Source organism: Aspergillus nidulans, chromosome I (assembly GCF_000011425.1).
Source record: "Aspergillus nidulans FGSC A4 chromosome I".
Taxonomy (NCBI): Eukaryota; Fungi; Ascomycota; class Eurotiomycetes; order Eurotiales; family Aspergillaceae; genus Aspergillus; species Aspergillus nidulans.
In genome coordinates this window covers 1,638,594-1,664,172 of record NC_066257.1, presented here as the reverse complement: position 1 = coordinate 1,664,172, position 25,579 = coordinate 1,638,594, and the positions used below count along the sequence as shown (strand labels likewise).

General features: G+C 50.3%; 12 protein-coding genes and 1 pseudogene across 13 annotated transcripts, besides 3 other annotated features; 5 read left to right on the top strand and 8 right to left on the bottom strand.

Annotated features, from left to right (window-relative positions):
• Positions 1-1,700: part of a sequence feature (contig 1.101 1..209568(-1)) that runs on past the window's edge.
• Positions 471-1,688, bottom strand: ANIA_05963 (annotated as a pseudogene). The gene has a single exon. A coding segment is annotated over exon 1 (1,218 nt).
• Positions 1,701-9,187: a sequence feature (contig 1.194 740..8226(-1)).
• Positions 2,145-3,570, bottom strand: ANIA_09468 (40S ribosomal protein uS9). Its single transcript, XM_050612346.1, has 4 exons — positions 3,392-3,570; positions 3,297-3,319; positions 2,866-2,937; positions 2,145-2,798 (listed from the first exon to the last, which is right to left on the bottom strand). The coding sequence occupies exons 1-4, from the start codon at positions 3,435-3,437 to the stop codon at positions 2,508-2,510; spliced, it is 432 nt and encodes a 143-aa protein (XP_050467036.1). The 5' UTR covers positions 3,438-3,570; the 3' UTR covers positions 2,145-2,507.
• Positions 3,739-4,440, top strand: ANIA_09469 (mitochondrial 54S ribosomal protein YmL23; the record flags this gene model as incomplete). Its single annotated transcript, XM_863758.2, has 3 exons — positions 3,739-3,806; positions 3,902-4,262; positions 4,322-4,440. The coding sequence occupies exons 1-3, from the start codon at positions 3,786-3,788 to the stop codon at positions 4,438-4,440; spliced, it is 501 nt and encodes a 166-aa protein (XP_868851.1). The 5' UTR covers positions 3,739-3,785.
• On the bottom strand, positions 4,760-5,830 carry ANIA_09470 (factor-independent urate hydroxylase uaZ; the record flags this gene model as incomplete). Its single annotated transcript, XM_863759.2, has 3 exons — positions 5,653-5,830; positions 4,936-5,582; positions 4,760-4,881 (listed from the first exon to the last, which is right to left on the bottom strand). Exons 1-3 carry the CDS (start codon positions 5,787-5,789, stop codon positions 4,760-4,762), a joined length of 906 nt encoding a protein of 301 aa, XP_868852.1. The 5' UTR covers positions 5,790-5,830.
• On the bottom strand, positions 6,073-6,799 carry ANIA_09471 (putative DRAP deaminase; the record flags this gene model as incomplete). Its single annotated transcript, XM_863760.2, has 1 exon — positions 6,073-6,799. The coding sequence occupies one exon, from the start codon at positions 6,797-6,799 to the stop codon at positions 6,131-6,133; it is 669 nt and encodes a 222-aa protein (XP_868853.1). The 3' UTR covers positions 6,073-6,130.
• Positions 7,010-9,012, top strand: ANIA_09472 (uncharacterized protein; the record flags this gene model as incomplete). Its single annotated transcript, XM_863761.1, has 6 exons — positions 7,010-7,096; positions 7,154-7,174; positions 7,223-7,280; positions 7,334-8,061; positions 8,118-8,220; positions 8,315-9,012. 6 exons carry the CDS (start codon positions 7,010-7,012, stop codon positions 9,010-9,012), a joined length of 1,695 nt encoding a protein of 564 aa, XP_868854.1.
• Positions 8,632-9,174, top strand: ANIA_05964 (uncharacterized protein; the record flags this gene model as incomplete). Its single annotated transcript, XM_658476.1, has 2 exons — positions 8,632-9,008; positions 9,171-9,174. The coding sequence occupies 2 exons, from the start codon at positions 8,632-8,634 to the stop codon at positions 9,172-9,174; spliced, it is 381 nt and encodes a 126-aa protein (XP_663568.1).
• Positions 9,188-25,579: part of a sequence feature (contig 1.102 645..132643(-1)) that runs on past the window's edge.
• On the bottom strand, positions 9,235-10,165 carry ANIA_05965 (uncharacterized protein; the record flags this gene model as incomplete). Its single annotated transcript, XM_658477.2, has 1 exon — positions 9,235-10,165. One exon carries the CDS (start codon positions 10,163-10,165, stop codon positions 9,533-9,535), a length of 633 nt encoding a protein of 210 aa, XP_663569.1. The 3' UTR covers positions 9,235-9,532.
• Positions 11,369-13,851, bottom strand: ANIA_05966 (protein rfeC). Its single transcript, XM_658478.2, has 3 exons — positions 12,634-13,851; positions 11,822-12,574; positions 11,369-11,766 (listed from the first exon to the last, which is right to left on the bottom strand). Exons 1-3 carry the CDS (start codon positions 13,412-13,414, stop codon positions 11,741-11,743), a joined length of 1,560 nt encoding a protein of 519 aa, XP_663570.1. The 5' UTR covers positions 13,415-13,851; the 3' UTR covers positions 11,369-11,740.
• ANIA_11496 (uncharacterized protein) lies at positions 16,312-16,597 on the bottom strand (the record flags this gene model as incomplete). The annotated part of the gene is made up of 3 exons (XM_050612332.1): positions 16,312-16,338; positions 16,432-16,467; positions 16,544-16,597. 3 exons carry the CDS (start codon positions 16,595-16,597, stop codon positions 16,312-16,314), a joined length of 117 nt encoding a protein of 38 aa, XP_050467035.1.
• On the top strand, positions 21,402-21,600 carry ANIA_05967 (uncharacterized protein; the record flags this gene model as incomplete). Its single annotated transcript, XM_658479.1, has 2 exons — positions 21,402-21,489; positions 21,557-21,600. The coding sequence occupies 2 exons, from the start codon at positions 21,402-21,404 to the stop codon at positions 21,598-21,600; spliced, it is 132 nt and encodes a 43-aa protein (XP_663571.1).
• On the top strand, positions 22,350-24,231 carry ANIA_05968 (amino acid permease; the record flags this gene model as incomplete). Its single annotated transcript, XM_658480.2, has 3 exons — positions 22,350-22,605; positions 22,658-22,769; positions 22,822-24,231. 3 exons carry the CDS (start codon positions 22,350-22,352, stop codon positions 24,164-24,166), a joined length of 1,713 nt encoding a protein of 570 aa, XP_663572.1. The 3' UTR covers positions 24,167-24,231.
• On the bottom strand, positions 24,665-25,563 carry ANIA_05969 (cytochrome b-c1 complex subunit 10). The gene is made up of 5 exons (XM_050612328.1): positions 25,530-25,563; positions 25,403-25,464; positions 25,112-25,165; positions 24,889-25,036; positions 24,665-24,803 (listed from the first exon to the last, which is right to left on the bottom strand). Exons 1-5 carry the CDS (start codon positions 25,530-25,532, stop codon positions 24,795-24,797), a joined length of 276 nt encoding a protein of 91 aa, XP_050467034.1. The 5' UTR covers positions 25,533-25,563; the 3' UTR covers positions 24,665-24,794.

The window sequence follows — 25,579 nt, the reverse complement described above, 5'->3', positions numbered from 1 at the left end:
GCAGCCACATTTAGATGTGAAAGGGGGGTGTATTGTTGGCAGATACGGTGGGTATCGTGGAAAAATGATGGCTGAGACGAAGACTTCATTTAGCGATATGTACGGAGGCGTGCACCAAAAGTTTTTGCGCGACGCTAGTAATTTAATGCGCCGACGTAACAAGCTTACATACAAATTACTATAGCAACATGTTTTTTGACCCACAACTAACTATATCCGCATAAACCCCGAAATCAAAAACAAGAGAAATGAAGCTATTCAGGGGCCTCTATTGGCTGTAGAGCGAGGTCTACACGTGGTGATAGTCGCCCTTTAATCCGCCTGCCTGCCCAACTACGCGTATTGTGATCCTCACGGCCCTCCTTGTATTTATTACCCCCTTCTAGCTCGATAACAATCTGAATATGACGAATTAGACGCTCAATCCAGTGTTGTATAGTCTCCTGTGGGAGATCCGCCCAAGCCTGCCTCTATTCTGCTTCTCCTGTCTTCTTATCGCGGGGCGCACCGCGGGATGTTGTACGCTTCTTCATCCAAGCCCAGCACGGCTCAATTGCGTTGAGATCTGGTGAATTGCCAGGCCAGTCAAGGATCTTTTGCACATCTTCTGCTTTATAGACATGCTGCTGGATTCAGTGACAGTGGGCAGGCGCGCTATCCTCTAAAACAATAGTATTTAGGCGCTCAATCATGCATTCTTTTGCAAATGGAATAAGAAGAGGTTTAAGGACTTCCTAGGCAGTAAAATAAGTAATTAGCACGTGCTTAACTACTCTATAATAGAGAATTATAGAGATAAGGGAGCAAACTGTTTGATATCTCCACCAATCAATCCCCCCTTTACCTTTACATATAAGCTTACCGTTCTTCTCGTTCCAATTCCATTTAGGAACACGGCCGCGATTTGGGCGTAAATGAACACGAGAAAGACCTGTAGCCAACTCCCATTCCTCCCGGCATAGAGGTTCCAGCTCACGATTCATGGCTTCAATCTCTATATCTGCCTGCTTCCGCATGGCAGCAGTCTCCGGCTTGTAGATATGTAAAGGGCCCTTCTTATTATATGAGAAGCAACCCCATACCATGAAGTCAGAGCAGGCCTTCCAGCGCCTCCGTACACAATTCCTTGTATGTGAATCTTTCACAGTCCTCCACACTCGTATTGCTCCGCGGCGGTGGCCAAGAATAACACCAGTCTCGTCGGTAAAGATCACGCGTTTCCAGTCTTCTAATGTCCAATGTTGGTGGGCAAGGCAGAATTCAAGACACCTAAGACGAGCAGCTTCAGTCAGACCAGGCTTCCAGGAAGATTTTGCAATAACAAAGCCATGAGAATGAAGGATACGAAGAACAGAAGAATGGGAGATACCAGCTTCATAAGCAAGAATTTCTGATCATTTCTCATGCCCTGCTCGATCTGCAGTTACTAAAGTAATAACAGTATTCTGAGTAGCTTCAGTAATCTCAACAGGCCGGCCAGATTGCTTTCTATCCTCAACAAATTCAAGCTGCACGCGCAGGCTTACTTCCGGCCGGTAGCCACGATCTCTGCCTTTCTTTACGATGCTCTGGACCGTACGAGGAGAGAGATTCAAAGATTTTGAGATCTTCTCTGTACTAAATCCGATAGCTGATAAAGTAAGAACTTGGACACGGAGTTCTACTGGATGAAAGCCACCGCGAGGCATCATGAAGCTGGTGTTGAGGAAGGAGAGCAACTGTGGCAGGATAAGTTGAATTAGTATAAAAAGCGTGCTAAGCGTGCTAAAACACCAAATTGATCAGTCAAATAGAATATATGAGCAGTGTGAATAGCTTCAAGAGGCTGCAGGCAGCTGAAACAATGAAGAAGCAATATATGTCAAAATATTGATGTATGTATGGTAGTGGGGTTGCCATAGAAATTGTTATGTAGGGCGTAACAGTATTACATGGCGTGACACTAGCGTCGCGCAAAAACTTTTGGTGCACGCCTCCGTACCAATACCACTTATTCAACTATTAACGTGAATAAATTAAGTATCTAATTGTGGCGGCGTAGGGAAGTTAGGGTTCGTTTCTGATGGGGGCTTTGCGCCAAGAGTACATTCTATCGAGTATGACCAGACCTAGGCCCAGCACTAGAAGCACAGAAAGACGCGGTTGAAGAAAGGAAATTTGGGTGATATTTAATTTTTCTGGCCTATACTAATCCAGTCATGACAGAGCCAGTACCGAACCATTATTCCACCCCTGCTGTGACAACCACAGGTTGTGCATGATCCCTCCAATTGCACAGCAGAACGCGACATTATCATCCCTGCATCCTAGGGGTCCCAATACACCTCGCCAAGCACAGACACAGACACCAGTTCCTCTCTATTATCTTCTCATCATTGTTTCCCAGCAGTAAATACCGTTAAGAAAAGAAATTCTTAATATTCTTTTTTTAATTCCGAGCAAAGAGAAGATAGCATAGATAACAGGAACCGCGCGCCCACCCAACCATCGCAGCAGCAAACGACGCTTTAACGGTAGGATTTCTGGTACCTGGCGCGAGCACCGCGACCACCGAACTTCTTGGGCTCGGCACGGCGGTTGTCGGCAACGAGGAGTGTGCGGTCGTACTGAACGAAAGCCTGCTTCAACTGGTTCTTGGAGTGCTCATCGACGTACTTCTGGTAGTAGGCGACAAGGGACTTGGCGATGGCCTGGCGGATGGCGTAGACCTGAGAGGTGTGACCACCACCGGTGACACGGACGCGGATGTCAACGCCGGCGAATTTGTCGGCACCGACGATGAGGACGGGCTCGTAGGCCTATTCCATGTGATGTTAGAGAGATTTGTCTTCAGGTGAAGCCGGGTTTGGTTGGTGGTGGGTGTACCTTGAAGCGGAGGATCTCAGGCTGGACGAGCTGGAGAGGCTGGCCGTTGACCTTGATAAGACCCTTGCCTTGCTATGTGACTATTAGCTTCGTTGTGTTCCACATGTCCAAGTGTAGTGTTCGCGATTCAAAACAAGTCAGGTTCTGGCCAGGTTCGAATATCGGGTTCAGAGTCTTTTTGGCGTGCGATCGGGGTGTCGGGTAAGATAATGCCCGTCTCTTGATTTTCTTGATCCCTTCCTTCGCTAGACCATATTTATTTTGCCCCAAGTCAAATCTCACATATCCAATTCGCAGTACCAAACCGTCGTCTACCCGACCCGAATCCCGCACGCACATAACCAGACCATGTTTCAGAACCCAAACTCGTGCGGACGCGATGGCGATATCTAGTTGTGTAGGTGTATAAAAACGAAAACAATATCTCATACCTTGCAGTGGGCGACAGCGGTAGCTAAAGAAATTCAATGCGATTAGCCTCAACTCGTCTTCTTTTTTCAAGCCATGCGGGACGTCGAAAACCTACCCGTCTTCTTCTTGCCGAAGCATTGCACACTCGGGACGGAAGCCATGGTGAGTATATGGCCCTTGTCGGTGTCGAAAGGGGAGTGTGCTGGGTGGATTTGGTGGGATGAAGTTGTCGTCGACGTCTTGCACACTTCTTTCGACTTGGGATTGATGGGGACACAATAATCCGTGCGGGTGACCTTCGCTTAGTCTCGCGCTAGGCAGTTTTGGGTCAGGCATGGTAGGGCTTCCGCTCGAGTCACGTGCCTACTGTTTTGAGTGCGGTGTATGGTTCATCCGGTCCGGACAGACTCCGCGGACGCAAGTTTGGTTTAGCTGTGTTGGTGCAGTGCTCTGTTAGCAAGTCAGGCATTGGCGATAGAACCTGACAAGCCAGGTTAATCATTCTGAAGATGTCGCAAACTGTTGGAAAGGTTTGTATACCTCTTTTCTGCCCAGCACTCATACCCTTTCTCGTCTCCCTCTACTGCGCCTCCGAAAAAAGTTCGCCTACTGACGACCCATCCAGACCCGACTTGCCTACTCCCGAGCATGGCACCTCGTGGACGTCGGCTCGGACGGCCGCAGTCTCGGTCGCCTTGCCTCTTCCATTGCCCTCATCCTCATGGGCAAGAACAAGCCTATCTATGACCCATCCACAGACTGCGGTGACTACGTTGTCGCTGTCGGCTGCCACGATCTCCACACAACGGGCAAGAAGCGTTTTCAGAAAAAGTACTACACGCACACCACCCGCCCCGGTAGTCTGCGGAGCATGACGATGGACAAGATGTTTGAGAAGTGGGGTGGAGGTGAGGTCTTGCGACGTGCTGTGAGAGGCATGCTGCCGAAGAATCGGCTGCGAGATAAGCGATTGGCGAGGCTGAAGAGTAAGACTCCTTTCTTGCTACTTGATTGGCATTTATGATAGGTTACTGACTGCGTGTAGCGTTCGAAGGCGTCGACCATCCGTATAAGGATAACATTGTCCGCATTGGGGCTCCGTCGAACATTGGGGCGTTACCGGAAGTCAAGGCGGCTTTCCAGGAGGCTAAGACCTCGCAGTAAGAGGTTCCCGTGGTGACTGTTTCGTTTGATTGCTCGACTAGATACCAGCGGCATATACTGTATTTTATGTATCACTTTTGTATGATATTTCTAGCGCATGGGTGGGAGTTAAATGTTCAATTGTTTTCCAATTGCCGTCTTCCGTCAACATACGCAGATCTTGTATGATTCCTTGGAGCCCTACAATGCGTTTGACAGCTTACATGACTATGGGGCTTTTCGTGGCAGAAGTAAATGATATTCCAGATCCCGCTATGTACAGTCGCCCAACTCCTTGTGCAATGAATAGAGAAAAAAAAAAAACCTAGTCTATAGACGTCTATAGCTTAGCCTTGGACTTCCGGCCGACAGTGCACTTGATCAGTCCGTTAGGGTTTGTCTGGGGAACAAACACCTCAGCATCCTTGCCCGTGTTCTTAAGGCCCTTGTGCCAGCTCAGATCTAAACAAGCAGTCAGCCGCAGAAGCAAATGGAGGATATGTGGTAACGACTCACCAATCTCAAAGTAATGTTTATTCGGCAACGAGTACTCGACAGTCTCAAGAAGCGGCTGGTACGCTAGAATCTGCTCGCCCATCTTGTACATAGTCGCCTGGACACTAGCACTCTCCTCCTCGGCAAATGTCTTGAGCGTAATGTTCCGCGCCGCCTCCCAAGTCTCATCGAACTTGGGCACATTCCCACGGACCTCATCCAGCCCAGAGAACCTTTTCCATGCCCACGTCGCTTCAACATCGGTACTAAGGATGCGGTCCCATACTTCGGGGAGTGTTGTGTACTCGTCGCGGACGAAGCCCCAGAATTGCGAACCCGTGCTCTTGAGCACGGTGAGCTTGTTGATTGAGGACTTGATATCAATGCCGACGCCCTCGGTCACGTCGACTTGCACGTTGCGGGTTTCCTCGCTGTCGCGGACAAAGGAGTGTGAGTGTGGTTTGCCGTCGATGTTAAGGCGGGTCCAGCGGTGCGTGATGATGTTGGTATGCGCGACGTGGATGTGCTTGTACTTGTTGATGAAATGGGTACCAAGAATGGAGCCAAAGAGCTCGGGAGGCGTGACGGGGTTCTGCTTGGCCAGAATAAAGATGGTATTCTTGATGGAGTCTGTTGCGACGATGACGCTGTTGTCGGCTTTGGTGTAGCTGTGATCTATATTAGCGTCCTTCTACGCTTTATACTATAGGACTAAGAGAGGTGGGAGGCTGCGCTTACGAAGTATCGATTTCACCTTCCAGGAGGACGCAGACGGTCATTTCAGTGACGGTCTGAACTCCAGTCTTCGGGTCCTTGTGGACCTTGTAGACTCGAACATTGTCCTTACCATAGCGGGCAGCTGCAACGGTCGACATGGTGATGGGCTTAGTGAACGGACGAGACGATACGGATGAAGAGATCTAAGCAGTCTAGCTGCGGACGATAGCTTCACGGGCAGATCACCGTCTTTAAAGAACCGGGACAGGAAATCTGCGGCGCATGGCCTGATGAAAGACCATCGGCCACCTCCGATGGCCGCAAGCGATGGCCGGCCGCAGCCTCCCAGCTTTATCTTATCAGTCTAACCCAGTCAGCGCCAAACGCCATACACCAAATCCCGAGTCCCCAACGCTGAGGTGGACAGGAAGAATAATATATCCGGAAGCAGATACAGCTCATTATTATTACTGTACATTTTTATTAGTAGTATAGGGTACTACCGGGGAACGGTCGTCTCCATCACCCTCTTCATCGGATTCCGCCTCAACAAATCCTGCCTCTTTGCCTCATCTTCACTAATATCATCTAGGTTTGTCTCGACTTTGCTCAAGGCCTCCTTGACCTCCTTCTCTGAATTCTCATGTCCCGCCGTCGCAACTGTCAGGATCTCCCTCTCAAGCCCTTGCACAACCCTCCACTGGATCCCGGCCTCTGTCAGCATCTTGCACCCCTCCGACTCCCCTACAAACGTGGTTGGCTCCTTTACGCCAAAGTAGACCTTCTCGATACCTCTCCGTCCATTCTTCCTTGTCTGGATAATTCGTTGTACGCAGGGTAGGTTACCTGATAGGCGCTTTCCACACGGCTCCATCGTCACGTAGAGGACTAGTTTGCGGCCTGGCGTGTCAGGGAGGACTTCTGACACACGGTCCTCCGGAACGGAGTGTCTAGAGGCGTAATTTGACAGAAGGCATTGCTCGGCGTGAGTGTTCCCGGGTAATTCCATTGTGTAGCCCGTCGAGAGAAGCTCATCGTGTTCGGTCATGAGATCGCCGTCTTTGCGGGAGACGAGGAGGGCGCCGACGCGGAAATTTGTGGGAAGAGAAGGAGCTTGCTCGGCGAGGGAAAGGCATTTTTGAAGATACTGGAGGTGTGGAGAGCGCATTGTGTATAAGCAGGCAGTGGAATTGCTTCTTGTGTTTTGAGTTGGAGAGCTGCAGCCGGTGATTTATAGGCGTGGTGGGGAACTGATGTCAGTAGTCAAGCTTAGCGGCGATCCCTTGCTCCCTTGCTCGCGATCTGTGAGAGTACATCCATTGAAGAGATCGAGATATCTTTAGGGCGCAACGTATCAATTAAAAGTTAAGAGAACATAATGCAGTTGACACGGCCCCCTTGGCTCCTCCGGTTCCGTTCATCAACGGTCTTTATCATTGCGACAGTTTGGGTCTCCTCGTTCACAGTAAGTCAATCGCCGTCAATCGCAAAGTATCCGACGCCTTACTGACGTTTGTTATAGGGCTACTTTCTCTATGCAATGGTAAGAACCATATTCAAACTCTGACGAATCCGGTTGACATCTGTCTAGGTGGTGCCGATCCTCCCAACAGCCCTGGCTGAACGAGCGCATGTTCCATATCAAGACCGTAATTTTATGATCCATCCTCCATCAACAACAAAGAGCTAAAACAAAGCACAGGTGGCTACTGGGTAAGCCTGCTCCTAATGAGCGAAGCCTTGACAGCGTTCCTCTGCTGCCCGCTCTTTGGCTACCTTGTCGACATCGCGCCTACCCGACGTCTCCCCTACCTCCTAGGCCTGATCTTCCTCGGTGCCTCAATGGGCCTCCTGGCTATTGCCAAGACAACGGTCATGTTTGTGATCGCACGCCTTTTGCAAGGTGGCGCGACGGCTATGGTCGCTGTGGCGGGCCTCGCACTCCTCACGGACTCCGTTCCGCTCGATAATTTAGGGCAGACCATTGGGTATCAGGGGTCTGCCGTTGCGCTGGGGTTTCTGCTTGGTCCGTTGTTAGGTGGTATTGTTTATGATAAAGCAGGGTATGATGTTGTTTTTCGGATGGCATTTGCACTTGTGGGTTTGGACCTGGTCATGAGGGTTGCGATGATTGAGCAAGGAGTTGCTGCTAAGTGGACTATCACGAACCCTTCCGCTGCGACTTCAGAGGAGACTATCCTATCTTCTCAGGGAGATGCCGGATATCAAACCTTTGCGGAGGCCCAAGAAACTGAGACCGGGTCCGGTGAATCTACACTCACAGATGGGCGATCTCAGGACTACGAACAGAAATTTGAAAATGGGGATGCCCAGTCCCCAACGTTCTTCCAGATCGCAAAACAGCCCCGGGTCGTCATCTCTTCGTTTGGTCTTCTTGTCCAAGGCCTCTTATTCTCCGCTTTCGATGCCGTACGTACGCTTCATTCCCTTGGCAATCCTAAAGTTTTCGCATTCTAATAAACTAGACAATACCCATCTTCGTCGAAACAACATTCAACTGGACACCCCTAGGCGCAGGCCTCGCCTTCCTCCCATCGGCTCTAACAGCGCTATTTGAGCCATTCTTCGGTACGTATTCTCTTTTTTATCAACCCCAGTCCTACCCCCAATCCGCGATACCATCAGTGTTGACGCAGGAAAGGCTATATATCCGACAAACAAGGCCCACGACTCCCAGCATTCACTTCCTTCTTCATTCTCCCTTTCCCTCTCATGTCCCTCGCCTTCGTCACCACAAACTCCCCCGCCATGATCTCCCTCCTCCTAACCCTCCTAACCCTAATCGGTCTACTGATCAACTTTGCAACACCGGCTCTCTTCGTTGAAACACAGGATGTCCTTGTGCGGCTACAACAGTCAGTGCGCTCCCCGCTCCTCTCCACCCAAGATCGAACCCAGACCCAAATGAAGCGGGATGAGAGCCAAAGTCGGAAACAGAGCCAAGTCAAAGGCATAGCTCGAGCGTTCGGCATACAAACGATGGCACAGTTCCTGGGCATGCTCTTAGGCTCATTGTGGGGAGGGTTTGTAGAGTGGCGGTTCGGCTGGAAGACCATGGTTTATTCGCTGGGTGTGCTGTGTTTTGCTACAAGCTGGATGATGTTAGGGCTTGGAGAAGATGTGGGTGGGTACGGGACGAAGAACGGGGCCGTGGATGCGGAAGCTGGTACAGATACCGACGGCCCTGACAGGGTGTCTTGGTTTAGGAGGATGGATTTGCGAACTCGAACGATCTGGGGAAACATGAAGAGGGGCTGGAATGGGATCCCGGTACTTGGGAGGCAGGTTAACTCTGGGGCACAAACTGTAGATGGAGACACTGAGAGGGAAGGACTTTTGGCGGGAAGTGGGAGGGAGTAAGTTGGTAGCTATATTGTCCCTTGTCTCATCTCCTTTCTGTACCTGTAGGCAGTAAAGGAGTTATGTAACATCAGTCCAAGCCAAATGGAACGGGGATGAGCCTAAGACACAAGAGTGAATAGTAATGTATTTGCATCTATATTTTTTTTAAGACATAGTTAGATACAGTCATACAGGAATAACTGATCAAAGCCAGAGCAAGTCAACTCCGATGTCTCATATACAGGTAGGCTCTGTTTTTTTAGGGATCAGCGCGAACAGCACAATCACCAAGTCAATCATTCACAAAGGAAACGAACGAAACCTCAAACCAAGCAAAGCAACGAAAGAAAATAGCAGCCGAAGCAGGCTATAAGCCAACGCCCCCAAATGCCGAGCTTCGAACGCCCAATCCAGCCAGCCAGTCCAAACACATAAAAGCAGGAACTTTATTTTATCAATAGAGAATCATCCCATCCAACCCCGTCCCAAACTGAACCGCTCAGCAAAAAAGCAAACCATGTAATTGTAAGGCAGGCAATCACAGACTCAACTGATCAAAACTGCCGACTCTTCCACTCCCTCCTAACCGTCCACCACCCTTAGTCACCATTCCAAGCCGATAGAACCTCTCCTCTCCGGCCGCGGTCCTTCCCCCAATATACCATTTCTCGGGTCCCAGAGCATCGCGAAACCCGCCCGATCCGCTAGAACTGTCGCTTCCGCGCCGCTGACGGTCGCTATTTCTAATGGGGATGGGCGTTGAGGAGGAAGTTGGCGGCGAGGAAGGAGATGAATAGGAATCGGTTGCGGAGTTGTTTAGGTGTGATTGCGAGTTTAACGGTGCTGCGCGGCTGTGAGAGTGTGGTCTTGAGGGCTGATGGTGGTGGCTGTGATGGTGGTGGTAGTGGGAGGGCGAGGAGACCGTCTCAGATGATGATGGGGCATTGGTTGGGACTGTGGATGGCGAGGCGGAAGAGGATGAGGACGATGAAGATGAAGAAGGAGAGGATGTGGTTTTTGTAGCTATTGCTCGAGCGCCCTGTGAAATCTGAGATGGGGAGAGCGACGATGAGCCGGTGGCGGATTGAGAGCCGGCAGTTGATGCTTTGTAGGTTGACTGCGCGCGGAACGCAGCGAGGAAGTTTGCCAAGAAAGGCCGGTTGGTGGACATTCTGACCTGGATTGTCGGCCTATGGACTCCAGGGGGAGAGAGGAGAGTAGGATGATGGTAGTTTGAGGCTTAAACCAGTCAGTGTGGGGATGCTTGGACGATCAAAGCCGGCTCGAAATCGTGATATTATCAGGAGACGAGGATACCGGTATTGGTGCGGATGGTGCGGATGGTGCGGATATTTGCAGTTGTTATTGGGAATAATAACTGTCGGTTTGGCGCAGGTTGCTAGGGATTAGAGATGGAGAGGAGAGGAGGCACGCCGGGTAGTCTAGTACAGGCGATGGTGATGACTTCAGGAGTTGAATGAAGGTGGGAAAAGTTATCGCGAGCTCTCCGATTCGACCCGCGGGCGACCACCAATCAGAGGGTGCTGATATCTCCGTGCACCGGTGACGTCGTTTCAAACCCCACGTTGACTCCAGTTTGAATCTCCAGGTTCGATGGTCTCCAGACTCCATAGTTTGCAGTAGTACGCAGTAGATGGACAGGGTATTTATTCTTTAAAGCCCCCAACTGAGCCAAAGAGGGGTCAGGCGTTGGCGTAGGGAATTCTCGGGACTCGGATGAAAGGCTGGCAATAATACATCCTACTATGATTATAGAATAGATAGATGGCTTGCAGGACAGATCTATAATGTATCTCTTATTCTCTCGAATTTCGCTCTATATTCTAGTTTTTGGCCTTCTTGGCATTTTCTCACCAGAGCCCTGCCGGAACCGTGCAAACAACAGGACTGTAAAATGAAACACAGACGTATGGAACCTCGAGCAAACCAGGGTGCATATCAGAGCAGAGCAAACAGAAAGCCGACTGCATCTCTGTCGGGGATGTTGCACTCCCAGACATAAACGTATGGACATAAACGTATGTATCCGGTTAAGAGACATGGGGCCGTGACAGTAAAGATACACAAACATCGGCTTGTAACGGACGCAGAACGCAAGAGACAACAGCAACTCTCCGAGGTTGCAAGTAGCCATATCCGACCAAAACATACAGACCTACTTACATCGTTTTGAACGGAAAAGAACATGTGGTTGAAACGGCCGTAAATTTATGCAAATAACGCCCGAACACACATGTGGATCGGAATCGATAGTCGACAGAAGCCTTCCGCGAGAAAGAGATCCTTTGGCCGTATTTGGAAGAGAAAAACGAGAGGAACCAGAATCGCAAACACAAGAAACATGCCCGAGTCTATAGTTGGACGCCGGATAAACCACACCCCGTACCATCGGCCACTCATGATACCGCACTCGCCGTTGGAAAATGCTGAAACGATTTTTTGACAAGCTGAAGAAAATCAAACAAACTTGGCCAGATACCCACGGATAGAGAAATCGTTTTCGTAACTGAATGTTGCTGGGAAATCGAAGAAAAATATCATGTTGAGAGTATGCATGCTGGTCTGACCCCGTTGAGTATTCCGACCTCTTCGTAACGTACTCGGAAATCGCAGCGTCTTTGGTTGTAGAAACAGGAAAGCGTAAATCTATTTTTGACGAATAAGAACTCAAGCGGAGTAAAATACAGGACACGCGGTGACCCCCGAATGTCGATTTAATTCGCATCTATTGTCTGGCGGGCTGAACGGTGCCTATTGTTGATCAGTGACTGTTTGTGAGCGGAGTTAGAGACTAGGTAGTCCTTACCGTCGCCACTCATAGTCGAAGCCAGATAGAGACCGTTCATTCCACTCTCTTGACCAGCGGTAGTGGTGGGGTAATACTTTCGCTCGGTCTCGACATGAGCGTGGATGGGCTCTTGACCACCAGGCATAGACTGGGAGAACATGTAGCCCTCGGGAGCTTGAGGTTGGAACATAGACGTCCAGTCAAGCTCACCGGGGTGGCCGGGATGTCCTGGCATCACAGGGCGCTTGGGGTCTTGAACAACCGGTTGTTTTACCTGCTCGATGTTTCGGTCAATATTCAACTGGTGGCCAGAAGGGTCAGCACCCGGCTGCACGAGATACGGGCTCTGCTTGGGAGCTTGTGGCCAAGGGGCTCCTTGATGCGGCCGGCCGCCGGGAAACGCGTCTTCAGGCTGACCACGGCCCATCCCGTTGACGGATGACATTGGGAAGCCCATAGTCTGGTGATCCGCGTACCCTGGCCGGGCCGGAGCTAGTCCATTGCCGTTGACGGCTCCCTCGCCGTAAGTCGTGCCCGGGATGCCACTGGGAGGCGGGACGGTACTACTGACTTCATCCTGGACAGGTTTTACAGGATTCGCCGCAGCCTGCTGTTGGGACCTCTTCACATGCGCATTGGGGTGCGACAAGTGCGTTGCTCCGGTGGGGTTACCACGCCTGATTGAGCATTTTTGGAAATGACGTTTCAGGATATCACTGCGAGAGAAGGTGTCTTTGCAAAGAACACACATGTACGGGCGGTCACCAGTGTCTAGAAGACAGCAGTAGTTAGCAACTGATCAGCCATTGTATACAGACTGGAAAACTCACGGCGTAGCAGATGGCGCTTGAGATGCTTGGCATGAAGATAAGTCTTGTTACAGTTCGGGCAAGGGAACTTTCCATCGGCATCCTTGGCCGGGATAGTAGTGTTCTTGCCGGTGCCGTTAACACCATTTGTGACCGGAGTTGCGCGTCCCGGAACACTCGGAAGGATACCGCGTCGCCCCTGAGAACCAACAACCTGGGTTCGGGGGGAGTCCTTCCCGGGATACGGCGCAGCACCATTCGCAGCAACGGGGTCCCAACCTTGAGGCTTTCCGTCCGAATAACTGAATGCTCCTGAAGGAAGTCCATTGTTGAAGTCAGCACGACGGTCCCGGGGAGGCGCCGGCGCAATTGGCTGCGGGTACGACTGAGCGCTGGAAGCGGGCGGGAGCACGCTATGAGGAGGAGGATAGTGCGGCGATTGCTGCGCCTGTGCCTGCGCCTGCGGATTGGGATGAGAAAGGAAAGATGTCGGAGGCAAGCTGCCCACGGTAGTGTGGGGCATTATCGGCGCAGCAGAAGACGCGTAAACATCGTGACTTGATGCGGGGTACCTGTTCAGATCAGGCCGGTACGGCGGCTGCCCCATGTACGAGTGAGGAGCGGGCGACTGGCTATGATGGGGTTGCAGAGGAGGCAGGGTGTGCGGCTGAGAGACTGGGTACTGAGGCTGCATCGTGTACTGAGGCATTGGCATGCTCGAGATGGGAGCAGAAGGAAGAGGCGCCGATCCTTGAGGCAGACTGGTAGACGGAGGCCGAGAGGGATGGTTTCTAGGATCCATCACGACGCGGAGTGTGTTTGACAAGGACTGTAGATGGAGGGGTGGGAGATGACAGGGACTGAGGACTGGCGAGGGGCAAATTTCACGGTATCCCGATCATTGATCGCAAAACGTGAAAACTCTTTTTTCAGGTGTCTCTTCGACGCAGAAGCACTCGATTCGAGTGCGAAAAGCAACTGCCCACTCGATGACTTTAACTTATCGCGTCCTCGAAGAATTTTTTTCCCACGAGGGTTATCTCAGATCTTTCGTCCTCAATTCTTCGCCGCGATTGATGCCTTCCGACGCGACTTTGCTCGATCTAACCGAGAGGGCGAACAAAAAAAAAAAAAAGACAGGTAGGGAGACCGTGAGCGAGCGCAATCTTCACAAAGAGTGCTGTCTCGACGTGCTCGGTCAAGGGCGACGATGTTGTTGTACAGGAACAAGGCGACTCCACTGAAGGGAAGAAAGTCAGGACAGGTTGAGATGCTTAATCTGAGGTCTCCACGGCCACCCACCAGGAAAATCACAGCGTGTGGGAACTTCTTTTTATCCGCACGTTGTCAAAAACAGAAGATGGTTATGATCCACCACGAAAAGCCGGCGTGTAGGTGGGTCTTGACCAGCAGCAGACAAGGAGGATTGCTAGCCGATTTCTGCTTCGCGTCAACAACAATGCGCGATATCGACTAGGATATTTTGTTTGATCGTGCAATCTAGCCAGGGACAGGCGCGTATAGGTGCGGAGATCAAGAAGAAAAGAAACTGAAGAGGTGGAAGAAAAAGAAACTGTGGAAAAAAAAAGTATAATTTCACTTCTTTTTTGGAAAAGACAGGAAACGAAAAAAAAAAAAATTTAAAGACGTGATTCGGTAGGCAGAGGACCCAAGGAAAGCTAGCGAGACCTCCCACGGGAATGGAGGGAGGAGGGGAGGCGAGCACGGAGGGCGGCGGAGCAGCAGCAAGTTAGGGGAATTGAAAAGTACAGAGGAAAAGAAAGAGAGGAACTGAGGAAGAGAGGGGGGAAAAGTGAGCGTGAACGATTGAGCGGTGACGATCAGGCTCGGGGAGGCGAAAATGGATTTCTGATTATTATTTTTATTATTTCCAGAATTATTTCCAAAATTATTTCCAGATGATGATGATATGCTCATGTTATTATTCAACACGTTGACTTGCGCTGATTCGTGGCTCACTGATCAGATTCGAGGCCACCTCCTTCATCAATTGAGAGGAAGCCAGTCGAAAAGTGTTTCTGGTGTTTCTAGTGTTTCTTGTGTTTCTATTGTTTCTATATAATCACAAGGATAATTTCCTTGATACCGAGCGCAGATTGCGGTTTCTCTCTGAGGATCTGGTTGTTTCGCCTGATACAGGAACGTACGATGGACCAGGACAAGTCTCGACTTGCTGGGACGAACCAAGGCCGAACATTGCCCGGCAGAGCGGGATCTGGTTGGCAGCAGCGGCAAACAGGGGAAAATAGTATGATGTGGTCTGCACAGTTAGACTCGCTCCGTTGGCTCGTTTTATTGGGCTATCACAAGCCCAAAATCATCAGCTACAAGACATCTCCAAGTCCTTCCTTTCTGCGGTACTCTATAGGGTGCGGTGGCTGGTGATTGTCGGACGTGTGCCGAGAACGGTGATGATGCTTCACGCAGTTCCGCATCCAGCACGACCCAAGTCATTTTGGGTCGTCTTCACGAGTCCAACGCGATTCGAACGCACTAACGCAAGCGGAGTCGGCGAATGCACCTCTTTCCATGCTAAGGAAAGTATGTTAAGGAAAGCAAGCCTAAGGTGAAGTCGAAACTCGCAGCCGGTGCGCTTACCGGAGTCGGTCGATCCGATCTTACGACAGGCAATTACGCTGTAGTCTGGCTTACCAGGATGAAAGTCCAGGATGAAGGCTGTTGCTGCTCATTGGCCCTGGTCGATAAGCCAGGGAGCGGAATTGTATGCGCACAGTATACGCACAGGATGGCAGCAGTGTTGAGCTTCTGAGTGGCTGCGGCCGTGAATTTGCCAAAGGCTTTTCGAAGCCTTTTCCAGCTGCAATCTGGGTGCAATCTGGCTGCATTCCTGAAGGATCTCGACGCCCCTGTACTTTTGTCCGCGCGTTCAATGCTCAACAGCGCCAGCATGCAGAATCATCCTTCATCCCGTTGTCCCATAGGGCTTGGATCCATGCACATTATCCATTTCTCCGCAGTTGACAGTCTCCGCAGGCAGAATATTGGTCCAGCGACCTCATGGCACATCCACATTTCCACATCTCCAGGTAGGGGTGTCAACCTTATCAGTGTTATCAAGTGGAGAGATCCTGAGCTGAAGAAATGTCGAGTCCAAAGCACATCGTATGCCCACTTGACTCCACGGCAGGATCAATCTGCCGTCTGGAGATCCAGGCACGATTTTGCACGACTATGGGTGCTGTGGATACACTCAGATAAGCTTAATCTGTCTCCAGTACAGCATCCAGACAAATAAGCAACCAACCCCGGTGTTTATAGAGCACATCCTGGTCTTCAATTCTTACAGAAGGGATACAAGTCACCGCAGACGGCTTACTCGATGTGGGTATCCCTTAAACAAGTCGAACCGATCCTTCATGCCTCTAACGGCGCACAATTCGGCAAATCCTACGATTATATATTTAATCTTTTAATCTCGTACCGAGTACACTATCTGCTTCCGTGTTAGTCCTTTATTTCTTGGGTTACGATAAGCGCCAGTCTGTGATGGTGACGTCCTACGGTAGCAGGCGGAATATCCCAGCATTCCGCGCAGGCACCCTTCATTTCAATCGCTAAACGCGCGAACGCCGAAAGCCAACCTTCCATGTTTAATGACGGGATGTGGCAGATCCAGTGCGATTAGCACGCCAGCTTCCACGCACTCCCTTGATCAGTTTAACCCTGAAAGGGGCCAGCGCCAGCCTAGGTTGCGATTGTCAGAGACTTCCCCTAACAGGATAGAGTTTACCGTCCAGTCATGGTTTTGGTAAACTCTGCGCAATGTGATACACAAACCTTCGTATACATTATCCCCGCGGCTGTGACTGGCTCCTATTTAGAAACAGAGTTGGCGGCTGAGTTCCACAATAAAATCGTCACTGCTTCTTCGGCTTGATGTGGGCCTTACCATGGTGGCGGACTCGACAGCTGATCTGAGCCTGACGGTTCTGGTACTCGACATTTTGGTTACAGCACACCTTGTAGAAGTGATGCCACACCATGAATGCATCCACCATTTTCGGATTATGGCAAGCGAAAATGCTGAGAGATTTTTTTTTCCAAGACATAATCAAACGATGCGACCAGCCGGCAAGGCGCGGAACGGCTTGTCCCGAAAGGGAAGGTTTCCCCGGAAAGGATCGGGATGTTGTAAAGCCAGAGACACGCGGTCGGACGGAGAACACAACTCTTAGAGCTAGAGATTCTGTTCCAGATGGATGGATTCGCAGACTAACGTTCACTACTGACTCTTCGCACGTCACCCGACCATCATTGTCTCATTTTATGGCTATCGTGATCCTTCCATCCTCGTTCTAAGTTGGAGTACTAACCTCTTGCAGCTTGCAGAACCTCGCCCTACTTGCCACTTGTGAACGCTCCCATGGAACGTCCGCTGGCCCAGTCTGCACCTAGGATTTAGTCCACCTCTCAAACGCAACTAGCGAACCTATCCCTGCACCATACCCTATGTGGCGGTCCGATCACGGCAAGTCAACTCCACACAGAAGCCGAAGGCCCGCTCATGGAATCTTCCACGGGAGAAGCCCAGCCAGGCGGTGAGCGTCCCCTGTCTAACCCCGACGGTGCGGCGTGCGCAGCGTTATGCTCATCGCATCGCGCCTAGAGGATCTCCCTTCGAGGATACATAGAAGCAACAATACGGGTCTAGGAGAGCTTCTGGTTCCCACCCTGCAGCATGAAGAATTGCCCGTGTGGATCTCTATTTTGCACTCTTGAAGCTTCGCCCCGGATTATATAGAGGTCCCTTCCCGAGTACACCGTATGCTCAGCATTCCGCAAAGATATCTTCCGTGGGTTACCTATCGAGCCTTCGAGATATGTTGATACTACGTAACTGATTATGCACACGCCAATTACAAATCTTGGAAACCCAAAAAAAAAAAAAATATCATACGTGGCAGAGGTAAAGGCGCACAGTGGCTGGCGTCGATATCGGAAGGTTTTCTCTGCTTTACTAGACTCGCCGGAGACATCCGCCGCCCTCCTCCCACCTACCTGCTTCGGCATGGCGCGTCTGGTACCTTCGACCACTACTGCACGGCCTGCCTCAAACTTGCAGATCGTCGCTGCTCCAGCAAGACCTGGAATCGCGAATCATTGGAAAGGGGGGCGCATCAAAATGAAGCCTGCCTCGGCACTTTTCAACTTCTGCTATCCCGGCGAAGTTCTTCCGGGCTAGGACGGAGGAAGACCGAAGCCAAGTTTGGTTCGCTCTATTCTCAGGAGACCTGGAAGCCAATCACACCAGCGACCTAAACGCCACATACCTCATCTGCATGGGTGAATGTATGAGCGTGGTCTGAGCCAGACTTCGACCTTTTGAGTTGGCGCTTTTTCCCCGACTCATGATTGGGCAACAAAGACGAGGCAAGGATGCGATACTCAACAGTTCAACAAGGAAAAAGGTGATAGATTGAGTCCGACAATGCGTCCTGTGGTGTGCTGAGCTGCAAACCGTTGCAGCAAACGCTATCGGTTATACAAATACCTATAGTACTTTGTACAGTACGTATCGGCGAGTTTCATGCTGCGCAGGCCGGGGCGATGAATCCTCGAAAGTTGCCAGGCTTTCTATAATTAATGAGAGTCTAGAACTCTTAACCGTATGGGCTTGTGATCCTATAAGCCATGTCTTATATAACGCATGTCATTTCACACGCATGGGTTGTTGTACCGCGTTTACTCGGTCGATAACTCGATATCTGAACGGTCCGCCAGATATCAGCCGTGTCCACAATGGCATTTGCTTCGGCTAGCAATAATATGCCAGCACTCACAGCACGAATTTGACCTTGGCTCCCAATACCTGTCCAGTATTGTCATCGCAAGTTGCGACCCCTTCTCCTTTTGCCCCTGACACAACTGCGCGATTTTTGTGCAAGAGCAGGACTACGCGGACGATTGAACAAATCAAGGAAATTCTACCCCCCCAATCCTGAAGCTCAAGGCGTTTAGTACTACTATATTCCTTCGTGGTTTCAGGTGCTGTAGTTACAGGAGCACTCTGATGGCGTGCGAGTATCTGGCTGTGCGTACGGGACTGCATCGTCAACACTTAGCGCTACCATAGCTCCGCGTTATCCCAGAGTAGTAAAACCGACCATGAGTGATGATATCGAGCTAAGTAATAGGCTACCATATTCACGATTATAGCCACTACGGAGTAGGGTTGGAGACAAAGCGCGTCGGTACTCCGAGTACCTTGCTGGCTTGGGTACTGAGACACGTAGAGTACGACCGTCAACCCGCACCGTTCAACGTTTGTTGATTCTGGGCATCTTACTCCGTATTCAGATATAATCCAGATATATGCTATCTAATTTGACTCGGTGGCTTACATAGATAATCCTTTACTCCGGAGCTTCCCCAGAATAGCAAAAGGTAGGCTTCACTAGCACTCCACCCCAGAAGAGCCCCTTCCCCCTCCGGCAATTTCACACCACGTTGTAGGGGCTCGGGCTTGGAGGCTTGGGGACTCGGGGACTCGGGGTACAATTATTGTACGACGGTACATGTGAGTCGGATCTACCTCCAGGATTCCAGCACGAAATTGTCCCCTTGCACCACTTTCTGTTTGCCGCGCGGCCCTGCGTCGTGAGCCGCCAAAGCCCTGTCATACTACGTAGGTACTCCGTACGGGGAAAGCAGGTACAAAGTTACTAGTACTGCATAGAGTGCGCCCCTCCAGCTCTAGGTCAACCGTCAATAGTATTGTCTCCGTACCTATACTTAGACAAGGCTGTGCTAACTAGTAACCTTGCACTACTAACCGCTAAGGCACTAAGCACCAACATCTCCTCACCCTAAAACAGGCTACCTATCCAGGTGGGGACTTTCTAGAAGCTGAAGGCTGCAGCTAGGGTAGCCTTAGTGCACTCCGTATCTTGATAGCATCAACAACCCATCAATCACAACTACGATTTACGGAATACCGTCGAGATCCGGGATAGAGACTCGGCTAATTCGAATAAATAGGAGCATTGCTCTGACTTCGTTGGTTGTCGTTGTACCCAGATATTCTTATATATAATAGTAAAATACAGAGAACGGGTGAGCCTAGCATTCAGTATTTTACTCTATGTGGGGAATATCCAGCACGAAAGCAACTATATTGTAGCAGTATTGTACCATTATTGTGAAGTGAAGAATCTACTCCTAGCCGTCAAGAATTAATGATGCCAGGGAGTAGAGTACAACCTTCTATATTGTATACCAGTGTAATAAACCTCAGAACCTGAGACTGGTCTTGGCAACAAATGCGGTAGACATTACTATACATGATCCATAGCCCAGGCTAGCAGCTGCTCATGTAGACAAACAATTTCTGCAGTAGCCATGTTGTTGTTGTTGTTGTCGTAGATGCCTACTATGGATCATATTATGGATAGGTCGTTCATCCAGGTAAGAACTAACTGCAGCACCCACCGTTCTTTTCACTTTGTCGATGTGTCGCATCCCATACTATTACTGACGTACTGGATTTTAAATTGACATGTCGCAGTGGAGCACAGCTGGAGAGGTCTAAACTCACCCATGCAAGAACCATGCAGATGCATGTGAGCTGTAAGCTACCTGGGTAAGCTGTCGGGGTTGCCCGTCGGCCCGGCCGGGTGTAATCGAGATCCTCCGAGTGCTGTGGCAGATGTAGCAGCATAAGCGCTCCTGGCTAACTTTCGCACTCGGGATTTTGTATGGAGTTGCTGGTAACGCGGAACGCTCATAGAAGCTGACTTGCGGGGCTCACTGTTAGATTAGCTGTGTAAGGTTGTGATGACGTAGAGAATAAAGTAGAGCACTTGTCAATGCACATAGTCTGCAAAAAAAGTCTAAAGTGGTTATGATATTGACATACTCTTTATGACGAGTATATTTGCAGATGGTACAACGTTACCGGGCACTCAGTTTTCCTTCGACAGATGTGGGCGCATTTCAGTCGAGTTTCTTTATTTCTCAGACAGCTCAAGGATTAACTCTTATTTCCAAGAAAGAACAAAAACTGGCGTTCGGAAAACTGATCCAGTCTATGAGATCTGCCAGTCGGTATTGCTAGTGATATCACAACACCATTTACAAGTTCTTGAGCAGGCGGCGATCTGCCGCCTGAAAGATACTTGTGGGTAACTTTTCTGGTATAAAAAGCCTTTCCATGGCACTGACTAACAGGGATCCCTCACTCGAGAATACTATCCCTGTAGAAGTAAAATAGGGGACCAAGTAGGCGTGACCTTGCACACACCTTGGTTCAGGCGGCCTCCCTGAGGGTAGGAGCTTGCATAGAACGGTCGAAAGCAGAAGCTAGCCTGATCACGTATGGTATATTGTCTGCATTAGTCGTGGTTGGACGAGAGCTGGTAGTTTCTGTCAAAGTGAAGACATCGGCAAATATTAGTGTTAACCAGAAGTATAGGCATCGACTGTCAGACCGTGATTAAATTTGTGCACAAAAACTGTCGAGTTAGCGGTTGATACAATTGCCCGATGTCCAGATCTCTCGCTCAAAATCTATGTCCATTTCGCACATGAAGAATTGGGCTGCTTCCTAGGGTCATACTCCACGATAATGTACTCCGCGCGTCCAGGGTCTTCAGTCAAATTTCTGGTTCTAGTTCTGAGCCATAATTTGGAAAGTTCAGAGTGCCCTGTAGCCAAAGATGTAGTGATGGTTTATGAGGAAGATCGCAGCACGACTTACAAATTCATTAGTTACGACCTCTTGGGCGTCGTCGTAAGGAACGCAGTCGAACATGGGGATTCGATACACTGCGACACTTGTCGATCTGTTGTCTAGGTCTATGCTCGCTATCTTTCGCTTGGACTTTCAGTACGAGCACAGTAAGTTGGTGAGGGCGCCTTCATGGCAGCTTTCTGTAGCTGGGAATAACAACACATTTTTACCTAGAACGAAGTGCGAGGATCCGGATAACGGTGTCTGACGGAGGTTAGGTTAGCTGTTCATTAAAGACCATCGCCTGGTCCAAGGTTGTCTTCAGCTCTGTGAATGCCAGTACGTGCTGTGTGAACACCCAAAGAGCACAGTCTTCGCTATATAGGCTGGCGGTGATGAGGGGGAGTGGTGCGGAGTAGACAGCAGAGAGTAGAAAGCTGGGCTTGGCTTCGTGCAACACTGCCTGCAAGGAATTTCTTCTCCCTCGCTTCATTCTGAAACCAAAAACCCTCTGAAACACAGCATATCCAACCAGGATGTCATCGAGTCTTGAACTCGATAATCCTGTGCACTCCCATCCACAATCCATGACGGACAAATACTCTTATCTCCAGCTTATCTTCTCCATGCGCCTTGTCTGATAACCCGTCAAAGCTTTCCCCAGCCAGTCCTCAAGCCTCCGCCTGAACCTGCCTACTTGGGGATGGTTAGAATGCTTGCATTGACGGGCGGGGTGCTAAGTTCCCTATCGCCCAGCCTTCAGAGGCCCCTGTCTTGGATATCTGGGTTATCATGAAGATGATCTTGACAACGTCCCATCGGGGTCTCCGTCATCTTGCATCGACTCGGAAGCACCCCCGTGCTGGATGCATATATATGCATCTGGTGTTACCCAAAGCAGGACTTTGGCCATCCTCGTCATCCCTTGTACGATCGTTTTCCTTCCAAAGGTCGTGGCTCGTGGTCTCTAAAGAGTTTCTCTGGCCAACTGGACGCGAGTGAATGCGACCGCAATTGAACGACCACTATGTCTCTCCCAGGCAAAGCGCTAGCCGTGTCGGATACGCACGGTTATCGCGATGTTAGCCATGACCCTGTTACCTCAGCCCTACCGAACGGGGACGTCCCCGTATTCGACGACTCGATGGACGCCGATGAGCGCGTCATCACGGCTCTTGGATACAAACAGGAATTCAAGCGCGAGTTTTCACTATGGACTACATTCTGCGTTAGCTTTGCGGTGCTGGGACTGCTTCCGTCGTTTGCGAGCACTATGTATTATGGTACTCCCGCGGCTCGTCGAGATCACACAGCTGGACTGACTCGCGGCTGCAGGTATGGGATATGCAGGAACCGCAGGAATGGTCTGGGGCTGGATCATTGCCATGATCTTCATCCAATGTGTTGCAATGTCTATGGCAGAGCTATGTTCCGCTATGCCCACCAGGTACGTACACCGACCATAATATTTGACGTCCCACTTATGCTGATGTGCGCAGCGGAGGGTTGTACTATGCCGCTGCAGTGCTTGCGCCTCCAGGCTACGGCCCTTTTGCGGCATGGATTACTGGGTGGTCCAACTGGATCGGTCAGATCACTGCAGCTCCATCGGTGGACTACGCCTTAGCTGCAATGATTCTCGCTGCAGGGTCCATCCAAAATCCGGATTACATCCCTACACAATGGCAGACCTATCTTTTAACCGTATTTATCTTGATAGTCCACACTGGTATTAGCAGCATGCCAACAAAATGGGTAGCGGTTTTCAACTCTTGGGGTTCGACTTTCAATATGCTCGCACTGGTGGCTGTCATTATCGCCATTCCTGCCGGGACCACTAACTCTCCCAAGTTCACACCATCTAGGGAGGTTTGGGGGAACATTACGAACATGACCGACTATCCTGACGGAGTAGCCGTGCTCATGACATTCGTTGCTGTTATTTGGACCATGTCTGGCTATGACTCGCCCTTCCATCTCAGTGAAGAGTGTTCCAACGCAAATATCGCCTCCCCACGGGCCATTGTTATCACCTCGGGCGTTGGCGGTCTCATGGGATGGTTCTTGCAGCTCGTCGTCGCCTACACCGTGGTAGACATTGACGCAGTATTGAACTCGGATCTAGGACAGCCCTGGGCGTCGTACCTCTTCCAGGTGATGTCCCGTAAGGGTGCGCTTGCCATCCTCGCACTCACCATCGTCTGTGGTTTCTCGATGGGCCAAGGATGTATGGTGGCGGCATCTCGAGTCACTTATGCTTACGCTCGCGACGACTGCTTTCCCTTTTCGAAGCACTGGAAGCGCATCAACAACACCACCCAAACCCCGGTAAATGCTGTCATACTGAACACCGTCCTTGGAATTCTGATGTGTCTCCTCTTATTTGCCGGCGACGTCGCCATCGGTGCTTTGTTCTCCATTGGAGCTATTGCGCAATTCGTCGCCTTCATAATCCCTATTGCAATCCGCGTCTTCTTTGTCGGTGACCGGTTTCGCAAAGGACCATGGCATCTGGGTTCTTTCGGTCCCTGGATAGGAGCCCTAGGAGTAGGCTTTGTCCTGCTGATGGTGCCTATCCTGTGCCTACCTGCTGACACAGGTTCGGACCTCACCCCAGATCTGATGAACTGGACCTGTCTGGTCTGGGGAGGACCTATGATTGCGGTGAGCATTTGGTGGATATTTGATGCACATAAATGGTTCAAGGGGCCAAAGGTTAACTTGGAACACGTTATCCACGGAAATATAATTGATGGCATAGATGGTAGTCAGGAACAGACGACTGTGGTGCCAGGTGCAGGCGCACCTGCAGATGTCTCGCATAGGTCGTCTCCCAAGCTTTAGGTTACTAGTCTCCATCATATTTTAGGGGCTCCTAGGCTTCATTTAGTTTATTTATTGTCTATTAAATGGTCTTGCGCTCGAACCTAATATGTCGTAGCGTTTCCAGCCCTACTTGATTATGCGGAGTTGTTGCGTCACTTTGTTACGGCCAACCTACTTGTCGTGGTGTTTGCACCATTTAGTATCTACTTGGTCGGTAGATGTCCTTTCCAGGGATTACCGTATGGGCTCGGGTCCTCCTTGATAAAGTAGTCTACGTTGCGAACAGGTCTTACATCAATGAGATAATGATATATATAAATGAGCAATTGTATGCAAATCAGCTACGTGATCCGAACTTCAGACCTACGAAGACTAGGCTTGACTAGTGTTCCATTAAACTAAGAAAGGTCAAGATTCGTATGATGTAGATGTGTCTACCTGAGGCCCCATGCTTAGAACAGACTCTACTAATTTTCTATACTCCGAACTTAGCGGATTAGTCGGAGCAACCGAAGTCTATGTGCTAGTGCATCTTATTGCTATTCTACAGAGTACAGACCATCTCCATTTCCTCTATTTATCCACGACCCCGACGTACATAGCGAAGAAACAACAACGCGGGACACGACGAAGAAAAATGACTCATTTAGAAGGGCTGGACGCAGAGTAATCGGTTAGCAAACTGCAGTGAGCCCGCGAGAGCGATGCGACAAAGAGAACACGGGAAAAGAATGACATACGTTGTCCTCAGGAGCAATAGTCCGGTCGAGGTAGGTGTCAAAGAAAGGGAGCTTCTGGAGGATATCCTTGCGGACACGGGGAACTTCGCCAAAGAAGAAGAGGGCGAAGACACCGGCACTGACACCAAAGGTGGCGGCAATTCCACCGCTGTTAATGTCATGGGTTAGTCGGACTCTTCCTGTCCGAGGCGGTTGATCGGATCCTTGGGGATATAGCACTCACAGCTTGGTAGCGTCGTTGATGGTATAGCCGCCAATGTGAGGGGAGGGGGTGAACCTGTGTGTTTGATTCGAGTTAGTTACGTAGCATGGGGCTTGTGGTTCTCGTCGCGTTGGGTTGTGTAGTTAGTTTGCCGCTTGGTGCGTGCTTTTGTCCGTGTTCAACGGCTAAATTGATTGTCACAGATACCCAGTAGTCTGCCGCAGAAGTATCACATCAAGAATATAGGTAGGTAGGTAGACAGGGAAGGTATAGACAGTATGTGTGGCATAGCTTCGCCCGGGGAGTTCTCACCTTCCGGCAAGAGGAGATGACCGGACAGACTGAGCTGCGGCACGGCGGAGGGTCTGAGAGAACTGGGTTGAACCGCAACGTTAGCAATTAGCTAGCATAGAATACCAATGTTTAGGAATGTACACACCATTTTGTATGGTTCTTGTGGATTGAAACTTGCCAGCAGAGGACGTCAGA